The sequence below is a fragment of the Callospermophilus lateralis genome, chromosome 10 (genome assembly GCF_048772815.1).
Source record: "Callospermophilus lateralis isolate mCalLat2 chromosome 10, mCalLat2.hap1, whole genome shotgun sequence".
NCBI classification, from domain to species: domain Eukaryota; kingdom Metazoa; phylum Chordata; class Mammalia; order Rodentia; family Sciuridae; genus Callospermophilus; species Callospermophilus lateralis.
Window position 1 is genome coordinate 50192848 of NC_135314.1, and position 26108 is coordinate 50218955.

At 36.1% G+C, this 26108-nt stretch overlaps 2 protein-coding genes across 2 annotated transcripts in view; both read right to left on the bottom strand.

The window, feature by feature from the left end:
* Positions 1-201: 201 nt before the first annotated feature.
* Positions 202-1902, bottom strand: Gp5 (glycoprotein V platelet). Its single transcript, XM_076866998.1, has one exon. It carries the CDS (start codon positions 1900-1902, stop codon positions 202-204), a length of 1701 nt encoding a protein of 566 aa, XP_076723113.1.
* A 3184-nt stretch (positions 1903-5086) lies between these two features.
* The window catches only part of Atp13a3 (ATPase 13A3), a 75234-nt gene continuing 54212 nt past the window's right edge, over positions 5087-26108 (bottom strand). The window contains exons 29-34 of the mRNA XM_076867091.1: positions 25564-25741; positions 23640-23827; positions 19271-19359; positions 16617-16697; positions 15099-15188; positions 5087-8505 (exon numbers count right to left, since the gene is read on the bottom strand). Of these exons, the coding sequence (XP_076723206.1) occupies positions 8308-8505; positions 15099-15188; positions 16617-16697; positions 19271-19359; positions 23640-23827; positions 25564-25741 (824 nt within the window). The 3' untranslated portion in view covers positions 5087-8307. The remainder of the gene's footprint in view (positions 8506-15098; positions 15189-16616; positions 16698-19270; positions 19360-23639; positions 23828-25563; positions 25742-26108) is intronic.

Sequence of the window (26108 nt, forward strand, 5' to 3'; positions counted from 1 at the left end):
ATGAAAGAGGGGAGACAGAGGCCTGCACAGTGATAGTAACTCACAAATGGAAAGGTTAGTTCTGAGGAGAGGGAAAGAGAAGGGCTGAGGAGGAGAGGGGAGAAAAGGGAGAGGGAAAGGTGGCAGAGAGGAGGAAAGGGAGAAAAGCAGCCCCGTCTGGATTCTCCCCAGAGCCACATCTGACAATACCCTGGTCAGGTTTTAATGACGAGGCTTTCCAGTTGACTCACGAGCCCTCTCTCTGATTAATTTTCGAAAGAGCCCGCCTATTTTAATCATAGCAAACACAATGATGCCGGTTATGACGGCCTGAGCAGCTAGCAGCAAAAAATACAGACTCCAGAAGAGGCTGTGATCTTGAAGTTCGCTGGTAGCCACCAGCTGGGTTGGGGCCCCAGGTTCTGCGCTGTTAGGGAGCAAGGAGGGGATGGGGGCTTCCAGGGCGATCCCTGCTAGAGGGCGGGGAGGCGCGCCCCGAGGGCTCGGGCACCAGGGGTCACCCTCCAGGAGGGCCCAGAGCAACATGCCAGCGCGCTCCACAGGGCCGTGGCAGCTCGGGGGCTCTTCTCGACCCACTAGACTCGGGTGCTGCCGCAGCCACTCAAGGAATGGCCACAGGCCACAGTCGCAGAGCCAGGGATTATGCCCCAGCAGGATTTCCGTCAGCTGAGGCAGAGCCCCAAATACATCGCCTGGCAGAGTCTCCAACTCGTTGTGGTCGAGTTGGACCTTCTCCAGGCTGCTGAGGTTGCGGAAGAGCGCACGGGGGAGGGCCTGCAACCGGTTGTGATGCAGCGACACCTGGCGCAGCCTGCCGAGGCCGCGCAGCAAGGCGTCGGGGAGCGAGGCGAGGCCATTGGAGTGCAGGGCCAGCACGCGGAGCTCAGCCAGACCCTGGAAAGTGCCCTGCGGGAGCGCGCTCAGGCGCGGGCTCACTGTCACCCCTAGGGTGTGCAGGCCGCTCAGGTTGCGGAAGGCGGAGGCGGGCAGCGTGCGTAGCTGGGTGGCGTTCAGCCACAGCTCCTGCAGGCCCGCCATCTCCCCGAAGAGCACGTCGGGGAGCTCTTCCAGCGGGTTCTCGAACAGGGTCAACAGAGTCAAGTTGTGAGAATGAAGAAAGAGTGCGGGGGGGAGAAACCCGAGGTGGTTTCTCGAAAGAGTCAAGGTCCTCAGGTTCCGGAGACTGTCGAAGGCACCAGCCGCGATGGCACGGAGGTGATTTTTGTCGAGCTGCAGCTCGATCAGGGCGTCCAGGTTGTCCAGCAGCCCCGAATCCAGAGAGACGAGCTGGTTGGAGTGGAGCAGAAGTGTCTCAAGCTTAGCCTGTGTTCCAAACAGTCCCTTGGGCAGATGGGTCAAATTGTTTCCCGATAAATCCAGCAGTTTCAGGTTCCCCAGATTTGTGAAAAGGTTAGCAGAAAGCAAAGTGAGTTCATTCTGATTCAAAAGGAGCTCCTTCAGGTTAGCCAATTGGTGAAACATGTTTTGGTCAATGTCCCTTAATGCATTGTGGTCCAAGAACAACTGTTCCAGGAGCACCATCTTATCCAGGAGAGCTTCTGGAAGATGGGTGATTTTGTTGCGTGACAGTCTGAGGGTTTTTAGTTTTATCAAGTCATTGAAGGTACCGGGGGCAATATCAGAGATGTGGCTGTCCCATAGAATCAAGCGCTGCAGGACCCTCATGCCACTGAAGCTGTGATTTTGCAAGGCTCCGCGGCCCATTCGGAAGAGCAGAACGTGTGTGAGGTTGGTGGGCAGACCCAGGTCCGTGAGGCGCGCCACGTTGATGTCGGAGCACTGCGCGGCGTCGCGGAAGACACATTTGCAGGCTTGAGGGCAGGGGAAAGGCTGGGCTGGCAGGAGCCAGAGCAATGCGCACAGCAGGATGCTCCTTAGCATATCTGAAAACGCAACAAACATAGCCGGCGTTTTTTGCTCCTGGAGCCTTTTGTAATCCTACGCAGTTTGCATGGGCACAACCCTTTCACCAAGATTCCCATTGCCTTTCAATTTTTGCTTAGATTTAACTAAGTCGGTTCCTTTTCTTAGGAGTGCAGGTGTGCTTGAGTGGTGAAAGACATTCATTCTACACTACCTGGTCTCGCTTTTATTGATTTTCACTGTTTTAAAACATTGAAATGAAAGCGTTTTCAAGCTATAGAATAGCCAATGTTTTAAAATCTTCATATGAAGACAACTAATTAATCATTCTCATATTCAGGTTCACGGATCTAACAAAGCCAAGTCCATTATGAAAATGGCTGTGTCCTTGACTTCATTATTTAACCAAGGCTGGCTGAAATTTCCCCAGGACAGGACTGGCAATGACTACAAGGACAGGAAGTAGGACAGTCTGTGCCCACCCCCATCCAACTTGTTTTCTGTCATTTATTTTCAAAGTACAATTTACTCCACTAAAAAAAAAAAAAAAAGGAACAGGGAATACCGTGTTTACAGCCAACCTAAGAACACAGACTAATACCCATCACTTTATGCCATGCACTTTATGTTCATTTAATCCTTACAATATTTATCATAGGTACTATAATTATCCTCTAGGATTATTAAGACACTGAGGCACCGAAAGGTCAAGTAACTTAACTAGGATAGCACAGTTAAATTTTGTCTACAGTATTTCTGACATAGTCATAAATAAGGGGCTACTATTTCTATGATTTTTAATAAAAATTAACAAAGAATGAGAAGCTACACTCCGTTTATGTATGATGTAACAAAATGCATTCTATTGTCATGTATAATTAATTAGGACGCATAAGAAATTTTTTAAAAATAAAAATTAACAGGGAATTTAATTATCTGAAATACAATACCAATCCGAAAAACAATGTTTCCCAAGCAAAATTTTATATAAATTGTTTCTTGTACCAAATTTTATTTCTTATGCATACATTGAATGAGCCCTGTACTTACTTGCCTATACTAATTAAAAAATATATATATTTGGCCTTACCTGAAATGGATCTGCACCCCAAAGCAACCGAAAGGCTAAGAGCTGTGCATGTCATTCTGCACTTTGCAGAGGAAGAGGGAACATCCTTGCATCCTGAGGATAAAGACTTCCCCAGAATATGGTCAGGAAAGGACCCTATCACAGAGGGCATATTCTGGTTTTTAATGACAAATATCTTCAGAGACCATATGTAACTTGAGTTCTACTGTCTAAATTGAGTGATAGGAGGGAAAGTTTTTCCATAAATGGCACAAGATGACTATGATGTTAGAAAAGCTTCACTGGATCATCGCAGCAGCCACACCCCTAAACGGGTCACACTTCCTTTGCATGCCACATTGGGCAATACTGTGCTCCATTTTTCCCTTCTTTTAGGGATGAAGCTAAGGACATTCTAAAATGCTTCACTTTTTTTTTTGGGGGGGGGGAGGGTAAGAAAAACACTGTCAAACTTGTTCAGTGATGGCATTGCTGGCTTGAAGGGAGTTCACATGTTCATTTTAACTCGTCAAGCTGCTTTCCACTTTAAAGTGGTTATGCTGATGAACAATACAATCTGAAAGGATTCCCCAGCATCACATCTTTGTTCAGTTTAGTTTTTTTAGAAATTTCATCATTTACAATGATCATGGCCTTCATTTTGTACTTTCCTGTTTAATGATGGACTTTTAACTTTGTATAATATTAAGGGCCCCCTTTTGTTTTATCTTCCGAGAAATTTAATTATTTTTGCCCATTTTTCTATATGCAGCTGTACTGTAGGCATTCTCTATATACTCTGGCTGTTAATCCTTTGTCAGTTAATGTTACAAATGTCTCCAACTAGTTCAGGGTTTGTCTTTTGGTTGAAATGATACAAGTAAGGTTATTAATCTTTCCTTTCATGACTTGCGTCCAAAGTCCTCCTCCCAAGTCAGAAAATATTCCCCTGTATTTCCTTACATTTTAGTTTTGGATCTCTAATCCACCCAGGATTGATTCAATTTTTTGTCTAGCTGCTTGCTAACCTAAATATGGAAATCCCTTCTTCCCCCAGTTGCAATGTTAGTAACACTGTCAAAATCAGTATCTCATGTTTCTGGATTCTTCTTTTGTTTTAAATTTTATTTTTTGTAGTACTAAGGTTGGAACCCAGGGCCTCACTCATGCTAGGTAAGTGGCTCAGTGGTTGAGTGTCCCTGAGTTCAATCCCTGGCACCCCCCCCCCACAAAAGGTGGGTGCACAAAAACATTTATTGCAGGTTAAAAAAAAACAAACCTAAAATGACATAGTTGTTGAAATTATGGAATATGCATGCAATGAGAAGCCTTGCAAACTTAAAAAGTTGAGGTGTTAAGTGTAGACTTATCTAAGATTTACTGAATGACAAAACATGTTTACATGGAATCCTATTTATATAATTTTTAAAAACATAAAACATATAAAGAATTTAACACAAAAATAAAGTGAAGGTCAGTGTTTGAACTGATAAAGAATAAACATTCTTCTCTGGAATTACAGAATGGAATGGTCAAGCAGAGGTACTTCCTAACTTACTTCATCCAGGTTAGGGAAGAAGTCTCCCATCCAAGATGTCTGTAGGTGTCACAGAAAAAATACTGGAATTCAGTCACTTTTAGATGTAGCCAAGTGCAGGCAGCCAAGAAAATGCTGACCTGACTGAAATCACCTTCTAAGTCACACAGTTCTAAACCACAGAGGAAAGCCACTACCTTCTCCGTTATTTCTGCAATCATTATTTAGCTCCAGTTTCTCTTGTCTGTCTTTCTCTGAGTGTTCTTTCTGCACCCAATGGATGCCAATACAGGTTTACCATGTCTTACATGGCTAGCTTTTGGCTTGATCTTTCTAACTACCAACGGACTATGGGTCCTTTAGTCTTATATGTTAAGACCCCTGACACTTAACATTTGACTCTACATTGCATCCGACAGATGAGCTTCTCCAGGATGGGCATAGGCCTAATGTGACATGTGGAATATTGTGCTTGTACTTACTGTTTTAAGAAAACCCAAAATTTTCAAATAGGGAAATATTAACCACAAAAATTAATCTAGAGAGAGCTCCAATGTAAACAAATGTATAGTGACACAAAAAGAATTATGAAAATATTATTCATTTAAATTTTTATTTTGAATAGCTTCAATCAAAAAGGATTTCATAAGGTTATTTACAATGCTGAATGTACAATTATGAATGTATGTCTTTTTGACAACAGGGTACCATTCTTGAGCAGCAATACAATTTTAAAAATATAAAGATGCAGTATCATTTCTGATATAAAGTTATTTTAAAAAAACCAAGGTCTTAGGGAATTCACAAATCATAACAGGAAGTAACTATTTTATTAATTTCATGTGCACATAATTACCAAATCTTAATACATTAAAAATGTGTAAATGCCCATAGACTGTACAAAAATTAACATCCCACTTTGTTGAAAGTTCCCAACCACCTCCCACCATAAATATACAAAAACCTATTTCAGATATGTCAAAATTACATGCATGAATTATTAGAATTTTTTCTAAAGCCTGCATTTTGCTCTTCACTGGATGTTGTTATCTATAGCTGCACTTTGGGTACAAACTACATGAACACTGATATATTATGATATTGCCATGCCTTTGAAACTGTGCAGTACTTTCATCAACATGGGAAACAAAATAAATGAGTAAAAGCTGCAACAGTTGTGTTTAAATGCAAGTGCAATTTGGAAAGCTTTCGAATTTAAGGATTATAAAACTACTATAAAAAGTATTTATTTTGTTGTTGGCTTAGCCACTTTTATTCAAGCATTATTTGCAGCATTGCTTTACAGCAGTTGGTGCTAGAAGATAGAAAACATAGTTACCACTATTTATATTTGAGGGAGAAAGAAAAAAATTTCAACAACCCTGAGGGAGACACACATTAAAAATCTTGTTATTTATTTAAAAAGTTAAAAAGTTACATATCATTATTTAACAATTACTTTCCTGGACATTTCTGTCCTTTATGTGCATAAATAAAATTTAAATCAGCAATATTTATCAATCTTAATACATCAAAATAATATATGTACAGATTTTTAAATTTAGTTCTGTATACACTCAAATAATTTAATGTAAAATTCAGAACCAAAATTACAATGTAACGGTGACCTACAGAGAGGGCTCAGTCTACCTATGGCACTGAGGAGGACCCACACCTGGATTCAGACATTCTGCAAATACATTCTGAACTTGAATAACCTACCCTGTTTATGTTCACTCTAACTTACTACAAATGCTTTTCCACCTATCTAAAACCTCATTCCCTGGAAAACAGTATGAACAGATGAGATATAAAACCCTTACTAACTCTAAATGTTAAAAGGGCTGTGCGTGGTAAAAAATAGTTCTTTATGATCATGCTCTTAAAGATGTTAAATACAATCTGATAACTGGATTTTTAATCTGCTACTTAGCAATTACTTTGTTTATATGCTTCAGTATTTAAACCAAAGAATAAAATTTACAATTCTAGAAATCACCAAAGAATAACACTTGAGTATATTTAAAATGAATATGGAAATTATAAAACAATCAAGAGATTTAAGTAACTATAGAAAACAGTGCTAATTCACAGCTCAAGAGGTCTAAGATGCATAGCTTCATAGAATCATTCATGGAACACTTGTTCTTATCATCTAATGTGTATTAATATCTTATTATACATTTTGATGGAAAACTTCAATTATATTTTTTGTAAGATTCATCAGTGGCAACAGCAATAACAGTGATCCTGAGTGTAACTTGCATTTTTCTACAGTTACCAAACACCATTCAGGTCTTTGCAGCATAAAGAATGAGAACCATTTGGTTCTACAGTTCCAGGTAACATTTGGTAAATTGGTAAAAACTTACTGGGAAAACAATGATCAGCTAAAAAATGATCAGTGGAAAGCACAAGTATGTGACTACTTAAGAAAGCACATAGAATATTGTATTGTTTTAATAGAGTAGGGTGTGTTTTACAGTTTCCTGTGTCTGCCATAACTGTGGGCATTGCCAAACTGCTGAATCCTACCTATAGATCCATTTTAAAGTTTACTTTAAATTCCTGAAAATTTTAAACATTAATCAAGCAAAACAGAAAGGTGAAAAGTAATTTCCTACATTTCTTACGGCTCAATGAATGTCTATTCTTTATTTCCTCATTTTTTTTTCCTCCCAGAAATTGCTACACCAGGTATGTTTATTTATAGCAAAGTAAGTATGCTTTGACCTCTGGCGCCACCTAATGGCATATAACAAGCTCTCACCAAGTTTACATCACTTTGAAAAAAACAAATAGCAGTCTCTCAAATCCAATATTCATTGTATTTTAAGCCTTATTACTGATAAGAGATACACCTAATCTTAAAAAAAATCTTTCAAGGTAAAATTCAAACACAAAAACAAAATTCATTATTATCCTATGTCTTTAGATAATTAAAAAATTGGAGAAATTTTTTAAAAAATTAAATAATACAAATCCTGAAGGGTAGAAAAAATGTATGTGGAGATGTTAGACAGATCTACATTTACTTCCAAAAGAAATCATCTTTTTCTAGTAAAAAAGGTTTCACAACATTTAAATGAAGCAAACCAATTAGACCACTGACACCAGACAGAGAACAACATCCACTTAACAGCTTTGAGGGACATCTTAAGAAGGCAGTGAAGCACCTTGCCGATTAGAAAAATAAAACCCAGGCAGTTTGTACAGAAAATATAACACCATACAGAGGAATTACCTGAGTTGTTCTATAAGCAACACCATAAAAACCCACTACTAATTCTAAACTATCAAAGAGAACTGGTGTAGGTTTACACAGAATTCTTTGGGAGAAATATTGGAATAAAATGGAAACAGGCTTTCAACCTGTTTTCACTGGAGGCTAATTAACACCCATTTTATTTTTAATGATCACAAACTTAGGGCCTGTATATAAACATAAACTTTTTCTAATAAGAGGGTTGTGAAAATAAAGAGGCAAACTAGTTCCAAAAGCTAATGTCTAAATATCTACCAAACGCCAAATTTCTCTTGTACCTAATATAAAGAGTATGACTAAGGGTAACAACCAAAATTCTGGAAATGTATATATTTGGTTACAGAATAAAGATATAGATGGACTGACAGTTAATTTCAACAATGAGGCCAATACCCTTTTTGTTTTGTTTTGTTTGAAATAAGGCTCTTGAATCAGATACTTATCAGAAGGGACATAAATTGAAAGAGTGCCACACTAACATACAGGACCAGAAAATCCTAAAACCATTCCTTCAAATACTGCTATTAGCATACCACTGAGACTAAGTTACTGCTATGTTATGGTAATAATCTGACATGATCCATTCTCCTTCACTAAAGCTTTAGCTTCTGTTGTCGTCTGAGGTTTTGGTGGCCATTCTGGATCAACCAATAGCTCCTGTGCCAGATACATGTACTTGGCCTTTGGCATCTTCTTTCTACATCCCTGGGCCCAGGACAAGCAGCATTTTCCCCACCGATCCACTGACTCCTAGGAAAACAAGGGGAGGGGGAAAAAAAGAACACCCTAGTTGATTAAGGGCTTCTTGTTTTGAACAGGCTTGTCAAAGCATACACTGGCACACAAACATAAGAGGACATGACTTCTGGGAATAATAAACAAATTTTAAAAGTCCATGTTAAAAAAAAAGTCAGCTTTCAATTATTTAGGAATAGATTTTTTTAAGAGTAAATTTTCTGGTTATCAATGTCATTTACTTCACTTTATTTAGTTTCATGTATTATTCTTCTACATACTGATCCAATTTTTAAAATAACTTGGAGATGTGGATTCTGTAACAAAATTTCTAATATATTAAGAACAACTTCAAACTATTCAGAAAAAGAAAATGTTTTTAATATTTAATTTGGAAATCCTTGCATGCTATCCCAAACTATCTTTTGGTACCAATACTCTCAACCACTTAGCCATCTCATCATTTTGGGAAGAAAGCAGTAGAAAATACCACTGTTATTGTTAATATCAGTTTTCAAAACATGAAGCACAAAGGAAATATTGCTAGGGCAAAATTAGAACTTGGAGGACATGTTTAACATCAGTCACCATCTTTTAAAACTACATTTCTCACTAATACAAAAATATTCTCATTTTAAAGGTTTCAACTTGAAGAGATACATGGAAAGGTATAAAGCAAGTACTTGTCTTAGTATTATAAAATACTACAGATCAATCCTGGTGTATTAATGAATATGACCTTAGATAAACAATCTTTGCCAATCAACTTATAACCCAGCCAATATATATTAGGCTCTAATCTCCAATTCAAGTAATCCTACACACACAAAAAAGAAGCACAGCATAACTGAGACACATATTCTAATGTGAATATCCAAAACCTTACGACAAAGAAAGGCAAATCTTCTATAATGTAGATGTGGAACACATTTATAAATTGGCCAGGGAGAGCAGAAAAAAATACTCTTAATTGTAAGCTCTTAAAAATGTTTCATACATTCACTTGAGAGGTCTTTCTCATCTTATTGAGTTGACTACCAGGAACTACAACTCTTTCCTTCTTCTCCAGGATACTACTATGAACAAGATAAACAAAAACTCAGTGCTCTCACTTTAAAGGTCTTCTAGCTTAATTTGTCAACAAAGTACCCTAAGCTTCATGTCTACCTGTGGTCACAGGTAAGCTATCTAATATTCCTGGGGAAAAAAGATTTAGGGATATTCACCTAGTAGTCTCTTAATTATCATCGTAATACAAAGTCATTATGCTACCATTCCCCCCCTCCCCCCCCCAAAAAATGGAAGGAAAATATATAGCATTAGGATAGAGAAGTTACTATGTGTAGGATTCTTCAGGTGATCCAAGTAACAGATGACAGCTCCTTTCCAGTGAAGGAACATAAAATAACAAACTTGGTGTTTAATCTGAAATATGTTTCATTACTTGATTTTATTCTTTCCTGAAGTGTTTAAACTCTTCAATCCAAATGCAGAAAAGATCACTGTTCCTAAATCAATGTGAAAGCTGTCATTTTTTATTTTATAGCAAGTAGGTCTGTTAAAGGATCACTGAAGAAGGCTCATATTGACTGCTGACTTAAAAAGAAAAAAAAAACAGATTTTGTCTATCCAGATGAGTTGTTGAAGGGCAATGCACAGATGGCTGAGTTAAAGAAAGCCAAAGCAAAGAGTAATCTAATTTAATATACACCGACAAACACACTAAGTTCATTGTTCCTATCTGTAGAAAGTAAGGCAAGCAATAAAATTAAAACTAATTTAATTGCAAATAAGCATTCTTTTTACATTAAAGTTTTTTTTTTTTAAATCCTTATTAAAAATAATGTCCAGGGGCTGGGGATATAGCTCAGTTGGTAGAGTGCTTGCCTAGCATGCACAAGGCCCTGGTTCAATCCCCAGTACTACCAAAACACAATGCACATTTGTATTTCTTTCTTTCTTTCTTTCTTCTTTTTTTTTTTAAATCAAGTCAAGGAACACTAAGGATTCCCCACCACCACCATAATTAGAAACATTATTTCTGATATTGTCCCCCAAATATCATACACAAAAAACACAATATATACAAGCATAGGTTTGCTAGTCTACAAACACGAACATACCACATACATCCTCAAGCACTGGAAGAGAAAAATAAAAGGTGCTGCAGGCATGCTGGAATATGAAATCAATCAGGGAAGAGAGGCTGGTGTTAAGGAGGAAGGCAAGTGCTGTACAACATAAAGGCAATGAGGTACAGTACTGCAAAAGCTCAGAATCAACACTTAGGTCTCTCCAAAATATCCAAGACCCAAATCCCTGAAGCAGGAGAACACAGTAGCTATACCAGCTAGATCTTTGTTATTTCTGAAAGGAATGTTAAGTGACCAAATTTATCCCCTCACAGAAAAAAGAGGGTTTGGCAGAGAAACCATAAAGAACTTTCCACAGATTTGTAGCTATAATTCTCTTGCTTCTTATACCACCCCAAACTGTTCATTCTAGAACTCAAGTTTACTCTTGCCAGTCTTTTAGGAAATGTTTTTATGAGTAGCACATAAAATATAAAGCCATGCTTGAAGAGGGGAAAATGGTCTCATGGTACTGTGGTTTTCATAAAAATCTTCTTCTATGGCTTCAAGACTATAGTTAGCACTTAAGATTTTTCACCAAAAAAAAAAAAAAAAAAAGAAGTCAGGCACTTGTCCTTAGCCCCAGTGGGATTAAATTACATGACAAGATGGTCCTAATTCTGTATCTACTTTTAAGTAGCCTCAGTTTTATTAGCCAGACATAGGCACAAATGCTTCTAAAGTGAACAGACTGCACAGGAGTAAAACCTTAAGGCATTTCTGATTAATACCCTTACTTGAAAATCACTGATACAGAAACAATCTTTTTCTGGAAGAAAGTAAGTATGAATATCTGGAACTGCTAAATAACATTATAGGAAAAATATGTAGCAACATAATAGTGTTAGATTTAATTATTTGCAAATGACTTAACTTAGTTTTCAATTTGATTCAACAGATAGACAAGTGAGCATCAGTAAAAACCACTACAGGAAACAAATTACTATGTAAAAATCTTACTTCCTATAACTAAATGAGGCTAGCTGCATAAGTAATCAGTGAGCGAGGTGGAAGCCTCTAGTAAAATAACACCTCTAAGTTTATCTGATCTTTAAAGAATAGATGGGGGCTTTGTGGAAAGAAATGTGATGGTCCTGGGTCAAGATTAATCTGAATTTGAATTCCAGTTCTGACACGGTTTCTTCATCTGGGAAAAGTGGAAGACAGGCACTATCCTAAAGATATTCTTGTCTCTTTAAGATTGCTATAACAATTAGTGTTTACAAAATGCTTCACCATAAAGGTACGGTAGTATACCACAGAGAAGGTATACTTAATAATAGTAGCTATTGTTTGTCTCTATTTTGTCATTTGATTCTTAGATTAGTCTGCACCTCTACGGCTCTGTAACTGGTGTATTAGAGGCAGCTTGGCAAAATGTTGAAAAAACACTCCTCTTAAAATCAGAATTCAACCTCTACCGTTCATTGATGCATAACCCTGGCAAGCTGACTGTAGTTTCTTTATGTATGAAATGTAGTTAGATATAAATCTGGGAGGATCTTGGAGGTGTTATATAGGGAGCCTTGCAGATCACCAGGTATTTCAAACTTGGTTACTAGAGATTTCCAGGTGAGTTTCTTTACTTCCCAGTTCAACTACCTGAGGCCTGAAGCCTATTTTGTGGTTTCTGACTTTGCAAACTTTCAACCCACCTCACTGGTCCTCCAACTATATAATAAGAATTGCAGCCTCACAGAAGTCTTTCAGGTGGCTAGTCATGCTCATCTTGACTTCGCTTTTCACCTTATGGTATGGTTTTTCAACCTCAGCTCTACTGACATCTTAGATAGGGTTGTCTTGGGAACTATGCTATTTATTAAGCAGCATCCTGGCTTCTATTCACTGGATATGCCAGTAGCAACCTCCCTCCCTCAACTGTGAACAACCAAAAATGTCCCCAAACACTGCTGAATGTTCCCCAGGGGGGACAAACACCCCTGACTGAGAACCATAAACTAATATAATTAACTAATTAGTTCTTGCTGGACCACAAATGTAAACAGTGAAACCCCATTACCCACAGAACTGTCCAAACATAAAAGTATATCATTCTGTGCTAAGATATTATAAGAATTCTCTTTTCTAAAACTAATTTAAAAAGTAATGTCTTAATCATGACCACAGAACTGAAAGGCCAAATCTTGTTTACTTTTGAGTACCCTAAGCATTTCAGAGGGTTCACATAAGACACAAACTCTTAAAAATAAGGAGGGCAGTTGAGTACTGGTGATACATGCCTATAATCCCCGTGACTCAGGAGGATCACAAGTTTAAAACCAGCCTCAGTAGTTTAGCAAGATCCTGTCTCAAAATAAAATAAATAAAAGCTTAGGGATGTGGTTCAGTGTTGTTAAATGCCCCTAGTTCAATCCCTGGTGTGCAGGAATAAACAAACAAATAAATAAATAAAGGCAAGGAGGGATTTCCAATTCAAATATTTTATAGGGGGTCTTACTTTAACTAAGTATAATTCTTTAGAACATGCATCTCTTGTTTAGATTAATGGTCAAAGATCTCTTTGGAGAAGCTGAAAACAACTGAAATGTTTCTCTAGATCCAAGTTTTGCAAAAACAAATATTTCACATTGGAACTGGTGATATGAGCCAAACTTAAATCTCTGAAATAATACAAAATGAAAACATACAGGCACAGAGATTTAGCCCCTATACTCAAGCCCCTAGTACAGCTCTGGACACATCACTAGGAACAAATGGGTATTATGTTGCTTTGAAGCTAACTACAGACTCATGCCATCACTTAAGAACCATCACTCTTCGTCATATAGCACTAGAAAATGAAAATGGCATTCTATAGGACCTCTTATACAGCAATGCTGTGGTACTCTATCTGGGCATCAGGCTTGCTTAATTGCCAAAATACAGCTTAAGTAAGTTAAGTTGCCACCTAAGTAAAAGGTGGTTAAAAACAAGTGAGTAACCAAAGTTAGAACTGGAAGACTAAAATTCTTGTCCGGGAGACTCCTGAACCCTGAAAGGGAGTTCTCATGAGCTCTGCAAACTTCCCTGTGGCTCAAGGATGAGTGAAGATACAACTCACATTTGTAAAGTACACTACCCAAGATAACAGGGTAAAATTTTATACTTTCAAGTACTCTATACTCAAAAGGTTGGCTCACAAAGCTTTCATTCAATGATAGCAGTTTGAATTACTTTTCAATCAAGAACTATACTTTTAACATTTTGACACTAGGAAATAGGTTTTATTTATCTGGTTCTCTTTACTTGTTGCCACAAAGCTTGTGATACCTTTCAAATAACAAGCCATTTCACTGACCTCAAAAGCCCTAACCATGGCTTGCATAAAAATGAACACGTTTTCTAAATGATGAGGCACATATGTTGGGGAAAGCCAAAAAGTCAGCCAAAATTAAGGCATTAATAAGATTTCAGAAATAATCCCTTAAAAATTTGGCCTTTGGACTCTGATCCAAGTAGAAACCATTACTATTTCAAACCTTTGTAGCCAGATATGGTGGTACGCACCTATAATCCCAGCGGCTTCGGAGGCTGAGATGGGAGACTTGCAAGTTCAAAGCCAGCCTCAGCAAAAGTGAGGCACTAAGCAACTCAGTGAGACCCTGTCTCTAAATAAAATATAAAAATAGGGCTAGGGGTGTGGCTCAGTGGGCGAGTACCCCTGAGTTCAATCCCTGGTACTATACCTGCTCCCGCAAAAAAACTTTGTTTACATGAATCTCTTTTAGCTTCAAATGGGATTCATATAATCATAAAGTATAGACAGAAATGGAAAAATTAACTCATATCTCTGAGGACAAGACCTTTACACACAGAAGATTAGGATTGGAATGGAAGATAATAAAGATATCTCTAAAGCCCTGAAAAGCCTATAACAAATGTTTGCCATTAGTTTTCTGAAATGTCCAACAATTTACAATATCCAAGTCATAAAAATGGCATAGGTGCCTATCAATGACAAATGAATGGACAAAGAAAATGTGATACATACATGTGTGTGCGCACACGCGACACATATATGTATAATATTCCACTGATTACATTTCATATATGTATGTGTATGTGTATGTATATATGTATATATATACACATACATGCACACGCATGCAACGGAGTATCATTCAGCCACAGAGAAGAATGGAATCACATAATTTGCAGGAAAATGGATGCAACTGGAGATCTTAATGTTAAGTGAAACAAGCCAGACGCAGAAAGAAAAGAATCATGTTTTTCCTAAAATGTTGAATTGAGATGATGGGAATATGACCCAAGTGTTATTTGCATGTATGAAAAATGGCACAATGTAACCCATTATTCTATATAAGTAAAATGAGAGAGGAGAAAGAAATAAAATGAAATGCCAGGCAAGGGGAAAAGACTGAAGCAATACACACAGAATACCCTTGAGAACACAGAGTATACACTGGAAGAGCCAAGATATACGTGAAGAATTGATAGTAACTGCTGATTTCCAACCTGTGGTGGCTGTGTGGTGGTGAAGCGATATTCTCCTTGTCTGTCTCGATTGAACACAACTTTCCAAAGGACCATGTCAAGGAAGAAGCTCTGAGAGATATTCCAGTGAGTTAAGAATTAAAAATGACTAAGTCATTCTTTTTTAACATGCACATTTAAAAAACATTCACACAATGCTGCATCATTAGTAAAAACATGATTTGGTTTTCATATAGCAAACTTTAGTTAATACTACAAAAGGATAAAGAATAACAGGACTTCTGTAACATATACAAACCATAAAATTCTTAATAAAATGGAACTTACAAATTTTCCACAAAGACTAGTTTTTATGTAACTCCTCAGTGCTTATCCATATTAAAACAATGCTTATTAATTTGAAGCCTTTTTCTTAACAATGCATTTTTACTGAATATCTACTATTATTGTCTATACCTATACACAAGTATGATTTCACTAGCATCCAACACAAATAATATATTAGATATTAATAATAATAAATGAGTGAAAAAATGAAATTATATACTACAGACAAAGGTACATTTTTGGATACTCTCTCTTAAATGTGCTTTCTAGCATCCTCAGTGGAAAAATGCATTCCACCAGGGAAGCTTAAAAAGATCTACCAGAATATCTATTCTACAAATCATATCTCAAATTCAATACCAACTCATCTTTTGGTGTAATGACTGAAATTGCGCATAATTTCTAAGTCTAGAACTATGATCTCTAAAACACACATTTCCCCACAAATTATCTTAATTTTCATTCAAAAGCCTATTCCTTAAAGATCACAACTTTATTTCCCTCTTCTGTTTCTTATATTGCTATGGTAGGAGTGAATTCTGATCATAGTTCTGAGGGCAGAGCAAAGGTGATTAATAAGCAGCAAGTGAAAACTTGCTAATTCCTTTTAGAGATGCTGACCTAAAGGCAATCATAATAGGAAATAAAATATATACAATGAATCAGAGAGTACTTAAGACTTCTAGAGGTCGCTTAAAAGTAAATATCAAGGAGGAAGTGCCAGTAACCAATGGCAAAATTAGTTAAGTCCACAATGGTCATTATTTTATACTTTCAATAAACTCAGCATAATAGTCACTACATTTCCCAAAGAACCTCCCCAACGACTTAAATCCTTAAATTAGGTATTCTACTTTACATCATAAAACACAAAATACTTTATACCCACTCTGATTCCAAGGCCACTGGACAGTTCAAGAGCTGCCTGGCCACCAAACTTTTCTCCTTTCTACTCAACATTCAGTTTTGCTACCTCACTCTTTATAGTTTCTCATGCGCTATCTGCAAGAGTGCAGCTAAGTCAAATCTCTTAATATTATTATTATCATATTTTTCAAGGAAAATTTCAGGTTAAAAAAAGAAGGCTAAATTAATTTGCCTAAAATGAAACTCACGACTGTGGGCTTCTATAATGTTACCTGTACTCTTTCACCCATTCACCATTTAATCACCCAAGAACAAGATTGTCATTTGACTATCTGAAGTGCTTACCTCCACCATGATAGACACAAGGGCATTGACAAGAACAATGATGAGCATAGTTATACGCCACTGATATGGTACACACACTATCTGTAAGACAAAAAATTTTAAAAGTTGTTTTATCTAGTTGACATTATACCATAATTTCTGCATTTACTGAATTTCTATTATGTAAACACCTACAAACACATTATCCACTTAACCCTCAACAATGGCACAAAGTTTTTATTGTATCTTTTCAGATGATAATATTTTAAGTAATTCAAAGTTAAAAATAATACCAAGTGGATGAACTTGGCATCAAATCCTATTCACTCAGACTAGAAAGCTCAGATGACAAATTTCTAACAAGTCATTATTTTTAAAAATAAAAACCTGTCTTCTAACACTGAGGCAGACACTAATCTAATATTGAAATAATGGTCAAATCTCACATTACTGTAAAGAAAACTCATAAAAGAACGCTACAGATCAATTTAAGAAATACAATAAAGTTCTCACTTTAAAATACAATTCATTTCTATTTCTGGTTTCCTTTTACAGGGGACAGGGTGTGTGTGTTGCTATATTGCTCAGGCTGCTCTTGACTCCTAGGCTGAAGTGATCCTCTTGCCTGAGCCTCCTGAGTAACTGGGAATACAAATGCACGCTATTGCACCAGTCTAAAACCTGATTAATTTCTAAGGTCTAAAAAATAAAAGCAAAAAAAATCCTTCTAATGCATCTACCTTTTAGTCAACAAAATTATATTATTGAATACCAAAGATATTATGCTATATGCTAAGTGGCATGATCCAACTTAGAAAAATATTGCTCCATTAAGAAGGGCCCAAGGTGAGGAGACTAGTAAAATGACCCAGGTAAAAGACGATTAGAGAGACAATTAGAGTTCCAACTAGAGGGTTGGCAAATGGGATTGGAGTAAAGATAGAACTACATTCAGAATAAGGAAGCTGAAACTAATAATTGACTGGCTATGAAAACAAGAAAAGACATGTACAGACAGACAGACACAAACTTACTTCCAACTTGGATAAATGGTGATATCAAGAAATAGGGAAGAAGCACCGTGGAAGGAGAAGAACATAGTAAGCTTAGTTTTAAAAATGCTGAATTTGGGGAACTGTTGGTTGAAGCATGTAAGTAATAATTGATATATAAATGGCTATGTCTAAAGTTCAATAGTGAGGGATAAGCTTGGGGTATAAAGGTAGGAAGTCTTGCCAGGTGTGGTGGAGGACATCTGTAGTCCCAGCAATTCGGGAGGCTGAAGCAGGGGAATCTCAGGCTAAAGGCTAGCTCAGCAACTTAGCAAGACCCTGCCTCAAAATAAAAAAACTGCCTCAGATAAAAAGTAAAAAGGCCTGGAAGATGTGACTCAGTGGCAGCGCACACCTGGGTCTAATCTTAAAAAAAAGGGGGGGGAGTCTACAACATATGGATGGCAACTGTGGGTAAAGCTATGACTATAAGTGAGACAGAGAATTCAGAGTGAAAAGAAGCATAAGATCACACAGGTGAAGACCATTAATGTTTAAGGAATAAATGAAGGGGGTAGAACCAAAATGGAAACTCAGAAAAAGGAGTCAAAGAGGCATGAAAGGAGTAGAAAGCAGTAGAAAAAGTATATATCACTGACACTGTTTGGAATCAACAGTACATGGTAAGATTTAAAAGCAGATGGACTTTTGGTGGGTTTTATTACTGTCTTGAATTCTCTACAGTACTATACCATTCCCTTGTTGCTTGTAGCAGCTCTTTGGTACATCATTACTCACCCTAACACAATAAGAGACATAGTAGTAATATAAGAAAGTGTTAATATAAGAAAAGACTAAAACAAACCAACTATTTGCCTATAAAGAATGGAAAAGTCAATTACATTATCCTACAATGGAATACTATATAGTGAAAATAAAATAAACTTATAAATAGGGACAATCTTAGAAACAGTATTTATGATGAAAAGTCACAAAAATACAAAGAGCAAAATATTTTCATAAAGTTGAAAGCAAGTAAAGTTGTTTTTTTATGACCTCATACATATATAGTAAATACAAAATAAAAAAACAGAATAAGGAGAAAAAAGTAGAATACAGGTTCCCTCACAGTATTTGAAGAAAGATATACAAACACTTTTGATTGGTGATGTTACCTATTTTTAGGCTGAATGTCATCATTCATAATTTTAATTAAAAGAAAGGACTAAATGACCAGCAAGCAAACAAGAGAGAACACATGTAGATCACTCAAGAAATAGTATCAAGGATGAAAAAGTAAGGAAATATTGGAATCAAGGCTTTTTTAAAAGTCTTTAAAGTTCAAGGAACACTTGCTTGACAAAGGAAATAGAACCAGAAACAGACTGAACATGTATAGTCAATAAAAGCTGTCATTTCAGTTATGTTTTGTATTTGTTTCACAGTGTCTTTAGGTTACTCTATTTTAGACAAAAGGAAAAGAAGAGATCTTGGAAAAATGAAATGGACGCAGTTTAGTCTCTTTTTTAGTAACATAAAAAAAGCAAAGGAGGGGGACAGATCTTAAGCCCTTCCATCAAACATCCAAAACTTTCATTTAGTCATTTAGATCCCATGTAATATTTCAGTGTCACTTTCAATTACTATCAATTACTAGTCATAAATGATGTGCTTAAACCTTACCTGAAGAACCTGGTCAATAGAGGCAACTGGATGCAACATGATGAATAATATGAAAACATACAAAATAATCACAGATACAACAAAAAGATCTGGAAAAGAAAGTAAAACAAATTAGGAAGTTCATTTAAATAAAAAGGGATCCAACAGAGGTATACTGTCATTTCTAAATTCATTTGAATACTTCTCCTTTAGCTGATGAAATATATAAAGCATGTGCTGCTTTATTTCCTACAACAGGAGAGATTGTTCTAGGTCCCCAATAAATTCATGTATGTGATGAGATATACATATTTTAAAGCCATTAATTTAAACTTTAATGATATTTCAGAAAATAATCAATACTTTAAGAATAAAATTCAGATTACTGACATTTATGTCTCCCAGAGAGATAGCTAAACAACAATATTCAAAAAAAAAAAAAATAATAATTTACAAATAAGAGACCAGTCAATGTATGGCAAAACAAGATTATCATTTAAAACTAGTATTCAATGACAACTACTGATTTAAAAAATGATGAATGACATTTTCAGTATTAGGTATGCCACAATCCTAAATAAAGGCATTCTAAGTTGAATTTGTGCATATCTCAGGCAAGTGAACCCCACTTTCATTAACTTACTCATGAAAAATTCCTTCAGAAGGTGTTAGCCAAAAAGGTGAGAATGAGTTGATCTACTGTTTTTTAAATGAAGGCTAGTAATACTTGATGTCCATTTCTTAACTCAAAAATAAAACACACATACACACGGTCATTTGGTTCAGCATGTGCATACATATTTGTATGTATGTGTGTGTGTACACACACACACACACACACACACACATACACACACACACACACATCCCCGTGTATAGCCATGAAAGGCTCAGAAATGTCCCAATTGTATTTGCAACCCCAAACATTTTCCCTCCTTTTTCTTTGATCTGCATTTTATTTACAAGTTGCTATTTGAAGTCAACTTCAATGTCAAATTTTAACTAAGGCCACATATTACCAAGACCTTATCACAAAGCATTCAGATAGGGTTAAAGAAGTTAGTGTCCTTCTTAGTGACAGTAAATGAAGGCTCTCAATGCTATTTTTAGATGTAGGAGTAATCTGTGAATAAAAACTTTGTTGATGTCAGTTTAAATCCACAGGCCAATTCTTATTATTCTATAGAAACTGTTGTACAGAAACTACACTCTGTGAGCATGTGTGATATATATTATATTATATATTATATATTATATATCTAACAGCTTTGGCTGAAAGGTATACTGATAGTCTTGCCAAAAAGTGGGAAAGTATTGTGCTATAAGATATTTTAAAAATTGAGGACCTGTGCTAGATAAAAAGCACTTTTTCTAGATTTTTAATTTTTAAAAAATTCTACAAAATTGCAATCAGGACATGTCATGTTCCATTCCAAAAATGCAGAAACTAAAGTAATATGTAAGTTAGTCATTGAAGCTTGTACAGTCGATGAAAGTATTTTGAAAGTGCCGGTTGGAAGTACAAACAAAAAAGGATAAAATGAGAAAAGAACTGAAAGACATAAGAAAACAAATGCCAGAAAAACATGGAGAGAGTTTCAAATAAAGAATGACCCATACCAAATATTTTTCAAATCTACTGCATTTTGAAAACAATAGAAAAACTAGATCTTTCATCTGACTCCTGACACATGAGTGTTAATTGGAAAGATAAAATTACTCAGCCTTAGAAATTCTTTACATCTACCCTAAAGAGTGCTTCTCAAAAATTCCTCTCTACTCCCAGAGCCAGTCCTTGATTCTGCTCCTAAAAATCTGCCAAGCCTTCTATGTGAAGGGGAAAATAAATAATTGAGTCTATTTTTGTTTAGCCTAGAGAAAAGAACAGGCACTGCTCAAAAAAGCTATTATGTAATAGGAGAGGCAGATTGTTGGCGGTTTTATATAAATAAACATATAATATTGAACCCTGATATACACCTTTCTACCTTTTATTCTTTCCCATTCCTTCTTCAACAATAACTTGGCCCTTCTGACCTACAGCCAGACATCAAGTCTTTTTATTGCTATCCTCTCTTCCTTTACTCAGTTACTTGTCTTTGAAAAACCACCTTATTCTATAGAGTATATAAGGTATTTGAACTGTTCCCACCAATTAAGACATTGTCAAATTAACAGGAAAACGATACATAAGCCCTGAGCAGGAGAAAAATTAGCATTTTAGTAAAAACATCTTTACGACAGAGAAAGGGACTGAATTCAACAAGCAGTAAACTACAAAGACCAAGTAAGAAACTAGCTGAGTCCTCAGAAATTACACCTCGTTGGAGTAGAAGAATTAAGTGTATATAACTGTAACTGTTGCAATAAAAGCGTAGGCAAACATACTACAAAATGTAACTGCATAAGCTAAAATTGAAAACAAATTTCAACTACAGGCTGAAATTAAGTTTTATCTAAAATGAAACTGAAACAGAAAAGGATTAAGAGCTTACGAAAGAATGCCTTAAACACCTAAGATGGAGATTAATTTTTTAAAAAAATTTCAAAATAAATGTAATGTATTATAATACCTAGATATAAACAGAACAAGAACCAACATATCCTAGCAAAGAATTGTTACAATGAACTCCAATAACAATGCACTTCAATGACAAAGAGGCTAGAGGTGAAAATTAACAAAAATATACAGTACACTGTACAGTTCCATTTGTAACTTCCAGACACCATTTTTTAATACTAGGATGTAGTTATCCTTATTCATTGTCAGAAGTGCACAGTTTCCTATAGTAAGGACAATGGTTTTGTGATTATGTTTCCTAAAATTGAATTTTTATACTTTTCAATATTAGTCCAGTGGTCAATAATAAAGTATTACCTATGCAATTTGAAATTATACAGGAGTACAAAACTCCTTTGAACTTTTCCAAGCCATATAAAAGACATATTTTAAAAATAGGCAACTTGGGACTGGAGGTATGGCTCTGCAGCTCAGTGGTTGAGTACCCAAGGCCCTGGGTTGCACTGTAAAGGATGGGGAGTGCCACAGGAGTGGGGCCGGGAAGATGGGGAGAGGGAGAGGAAGGGAGGGAGGGGAAAAATGACTAATATTCACCTCTAGCTCTTTTCCCAATAACACATGTTTGGATAGAGTACAATTATTTAGATTCCTACAATTAATATTCCTGATAGACTACTTTGTAAGTAAGGTGGCCCTGAGTATCAGTTTTCTTCATATTAAAGGGAAAAAAGGCATTGTTGTTTTGTAGATGTTTACAGCTTCCTTTGAACATGCTTAATATTTCCTTGAAATTTAAAAATATTTAACTAAAAATAAGATATGTATATCAGCTTTGATATTAAGATCATCTTATAATAACAAATTATCTTTAGTCCTGTTAGAAATAGTGATAAGTCTTTCTTTGATATGGCTTTTATATGGTTCTCAGTAACATAGTTATTAGTAATATACGTAACAAATACAATAATATAATAATATAGTTACTTGTTAAATAAGAAACATCAGTTCCAAAAAGAAAAATCACCCGTAAAAACAAATTTCAATCTTACCCTTCCAAAATAAACTTGCCCTACAAACCACACAGGGTGAAAGTAAAATAAATAAACAAATAAGATAATATATGTGAAAATGCTTTCTGATAGTTATTATTCCCATGACATGCGAAAATCTATGAGCTGGCATTTTGCCAAGCAGAACACTGATGTCTCTCCACAACTATAGCAAAAAATAAATAAATAAAGCATACTACTCACTCCAACATACTGCAAAAGTCTAAATGTTGTTCCATACATTAATAATATGTTCTCAATTTTTAAAGACTTCAATTACATAATTAGTGATTTTGTCCATTAATACTAACTTTGATCATTTAAAATTGTATGGGCTATTGCCACAGGCAGATAAGTCCAAACAGGCACAAACCTTCATTGTAATGACCCCTTCTGCAGCAGCATGTAAAGGTGACAGAAATGAAGAATTCTAGAGGTGAACACTGGCCATACCAGTGTCAGAGAAAACAAAAAGTTAGTTGGTGCTTCACAGACCACCCAGAAGGAAGTATAACACCCACTGTCTCCCTTGAGGACATCTGATCCTCCTTGCAATCCTAACTCCCTCTGTAATGGGTTGCCGAAATAAAAGAGCAAAAGGTAACAGAATATAAATACCAGAAATATTTAATATTGGTGTATTTAATTTTAAATTTAGGGTGGCAACTCTCATGAAAGTAAAACAAGACAGTAAGCATTTAAATCATTAAGTTCTTTCCATCTGTGATCCATTTTAGCTTTGGGGAAGACAATAAAAACTCTTCACCAGTATTTTAAAGGAGAGGCGCAGGGTGGAAATCACAATAAAAATCAAACTTACAATTCTTGTAGCAAGGTTGCCTGAAAGGTTTTCCTTTTGAAAAGGCAATTGCTACTATGAGGTACTGAAAACTGGAGATAAAAAACACCGTGGTATTTTCATAATTTTGTATATTGTGTGAATCAGGTTCAGTTTCATTATACATGTGTGAAGAATTCCAATGTGGGTTTCTTGTTGTATTACAAGCACTAGAATACACACACAAAAAAATCTGTGTTAGTAAACACAACACCCATTTCCTACAAAGAAATAAATTTTACCCTAGATGCCTCAAATCATTACCATAACAAACAGAAATAAGGTTCTGTTAATAGCAAAAGGTGCAACTATATCAATGTAAGATACACAACAGGTAGGTCAATAATGAGGAATTTAATGAGGGTTTTCTCAGTAGCCGAACATTACAATGAGTTAATTTGATATCAAATTTGAAAAAATGTTCAATAAACAACAAGTTCTGCCCCTTTTTTGTGGGGGTGAGGTACCAGGGATTGAACTCAGGGGTACCCAACCACAAAGCCACGTCCCCAGCCCTACTTTGTATTTTATTTAGAGACACAGTCTGAGTTGCTTAGCACCTCACTTTTTGCTGAGGCTGACTTTCAACTCTCGATCCTCCTGCTTCCACATCTAAAGCCACTGGGATTATAGGTGCGCACCACCGTGCCCAGTTGGTTCTGCCATTATTTAGCAATCTGGGAGTCAACAGCCTCACCTGTGGTTACTACCTGTTCTGTGAGAGTTACTATGAGGACTGAACTAAGACGACTTTATAAGTGGCTAACAAAAACTGGGGGCCTTCAATATTCTCTAGTGATAGCTCACTCTCAATTCTATTTCCAGGTGGGCAGCACTATCAGGCATGCACGAAATAACTATCAGAAGTCTCGACCCATGATTAAAACATTACCTAAATGTACACAGGTAAGTGGTAACAAAATATTAATCAAGCTTACAAATTAATTCTGCAGAGAGTCTCAAGATGATTCAACAGTGGACAGTGTTAGTATGGACAAATAAAAAAAATTAAATTTTTAAATTTTTCTGATTTTTTAAATGACAATCTCCCTTATTCAAGGAAACTAAAAAATATTTACATCCAAAAATTTAATCTGATAGTTAATCATTTGCAATGAAAAAAATCATGTTTTCATAATTTGTGAAATGTAGAGTACTCCAAAAATAAATAGAAATACCTAATATCATTTTTTAAGAATGTTCTAAAAATGCCATTTCCTAAACCAAGTTTATAAAAGTTAGAAGCACAAACATTCTGGTTTTAGAAGAAACACTAGAGATCAATTTCAACTTTTTCACTGTACAGATAAGAAACTCAAAAGCTAAGTAGCAAATTAAGCAACATTTTTATCTAAGATCTCAGGATTTTGCCTGAATATACTGTTATGGTTTGAATATGGCTTGTCCCCTCAAAGCTCATGCTGAAATTTAATCCCCATTATGAGATACTAGGAACTTCAAGAAGTGATTAGGACCCTATGAATAGATTAATCCACTATGTGATTAATGAATCAATGGGCTATTCAGAGTGGCCTGTTAGAAAAGTCAGTTTGGCTATGTCTCTCTTGAGCTCTTTGTATTTTATCATATGATGCCCCTCACTGCCTAGGGATACTGCTAGCAAGGACCCATCACCAGATATAGCTCCTCCAACCTGGATCAAAACCATACCCCAAAATCTCTTTTCTTTACAACTTAGTCTGTGGTACTGTGTTATTAGCAACAAAAAGGAGACTAAGACACATCCCTACAGATAGGAGTTACTGTGACAAGAAGGCAAATATAGGCCAAATTACATGTTTGAATCAAGCCACAAGGAAACTTTTATATACATTTCTGGACTCATTTTTATATGCACATATATTGCACATATTACAAAGATTTTTACAGGAAGAAACCAACTTACTCTGAATATGGATGCCATACTTCATACCAAGGCTGATGCTTAACCCAAAAAAACCCCAGAGATTGAAATCCAATGCAGATGATTATCTGAGATAAAACAGAGAAGAGTAGGGCCCCAGATATAAGGCCTGAAGGTGGTCTTTGTGCCACAAGTTCCTTCCAGGCAGAATTTAAACTCACTATAATGAAAAGAAAGAGAAGAGGTTTTTATCTCAATTAGTCACAATAAAAGATATAATAAAAAACATCTAAAAATTTTTATTTTGGTACTGGTAATTGAACCAGAAGTGCTTCACCACTGAGCTACATCCCCAGCCCTTTTTTATTCTTCAGTTTGAGATAGGGTCTCCAAAAGCTGCAGAGGATGGCCTTGAACTTGTGATCCTCCTGCCTCAGCCTCCAGAGTCACTGGGATTGCAGGCATATATCACCATGCATGTTTTCATTTGGAAACCTTTAAATCTGTTTTGGTCTAAATTTCTTTAATAAGAAAAATTTCCAAACACCAAGCCAGATATTATACATATTTAAATAATCTCTTAAAGT

Bases quoted from the DNA above. Each gene is read 5' to 3' on its own strand.
- Gp5 (XM_076866998.1), bottom strand. From the start codon at position 1,902: ATGCTAAGGAGCATCCTGCTGTGCGCATTGCTCTGGCTCCTGCCAGCC.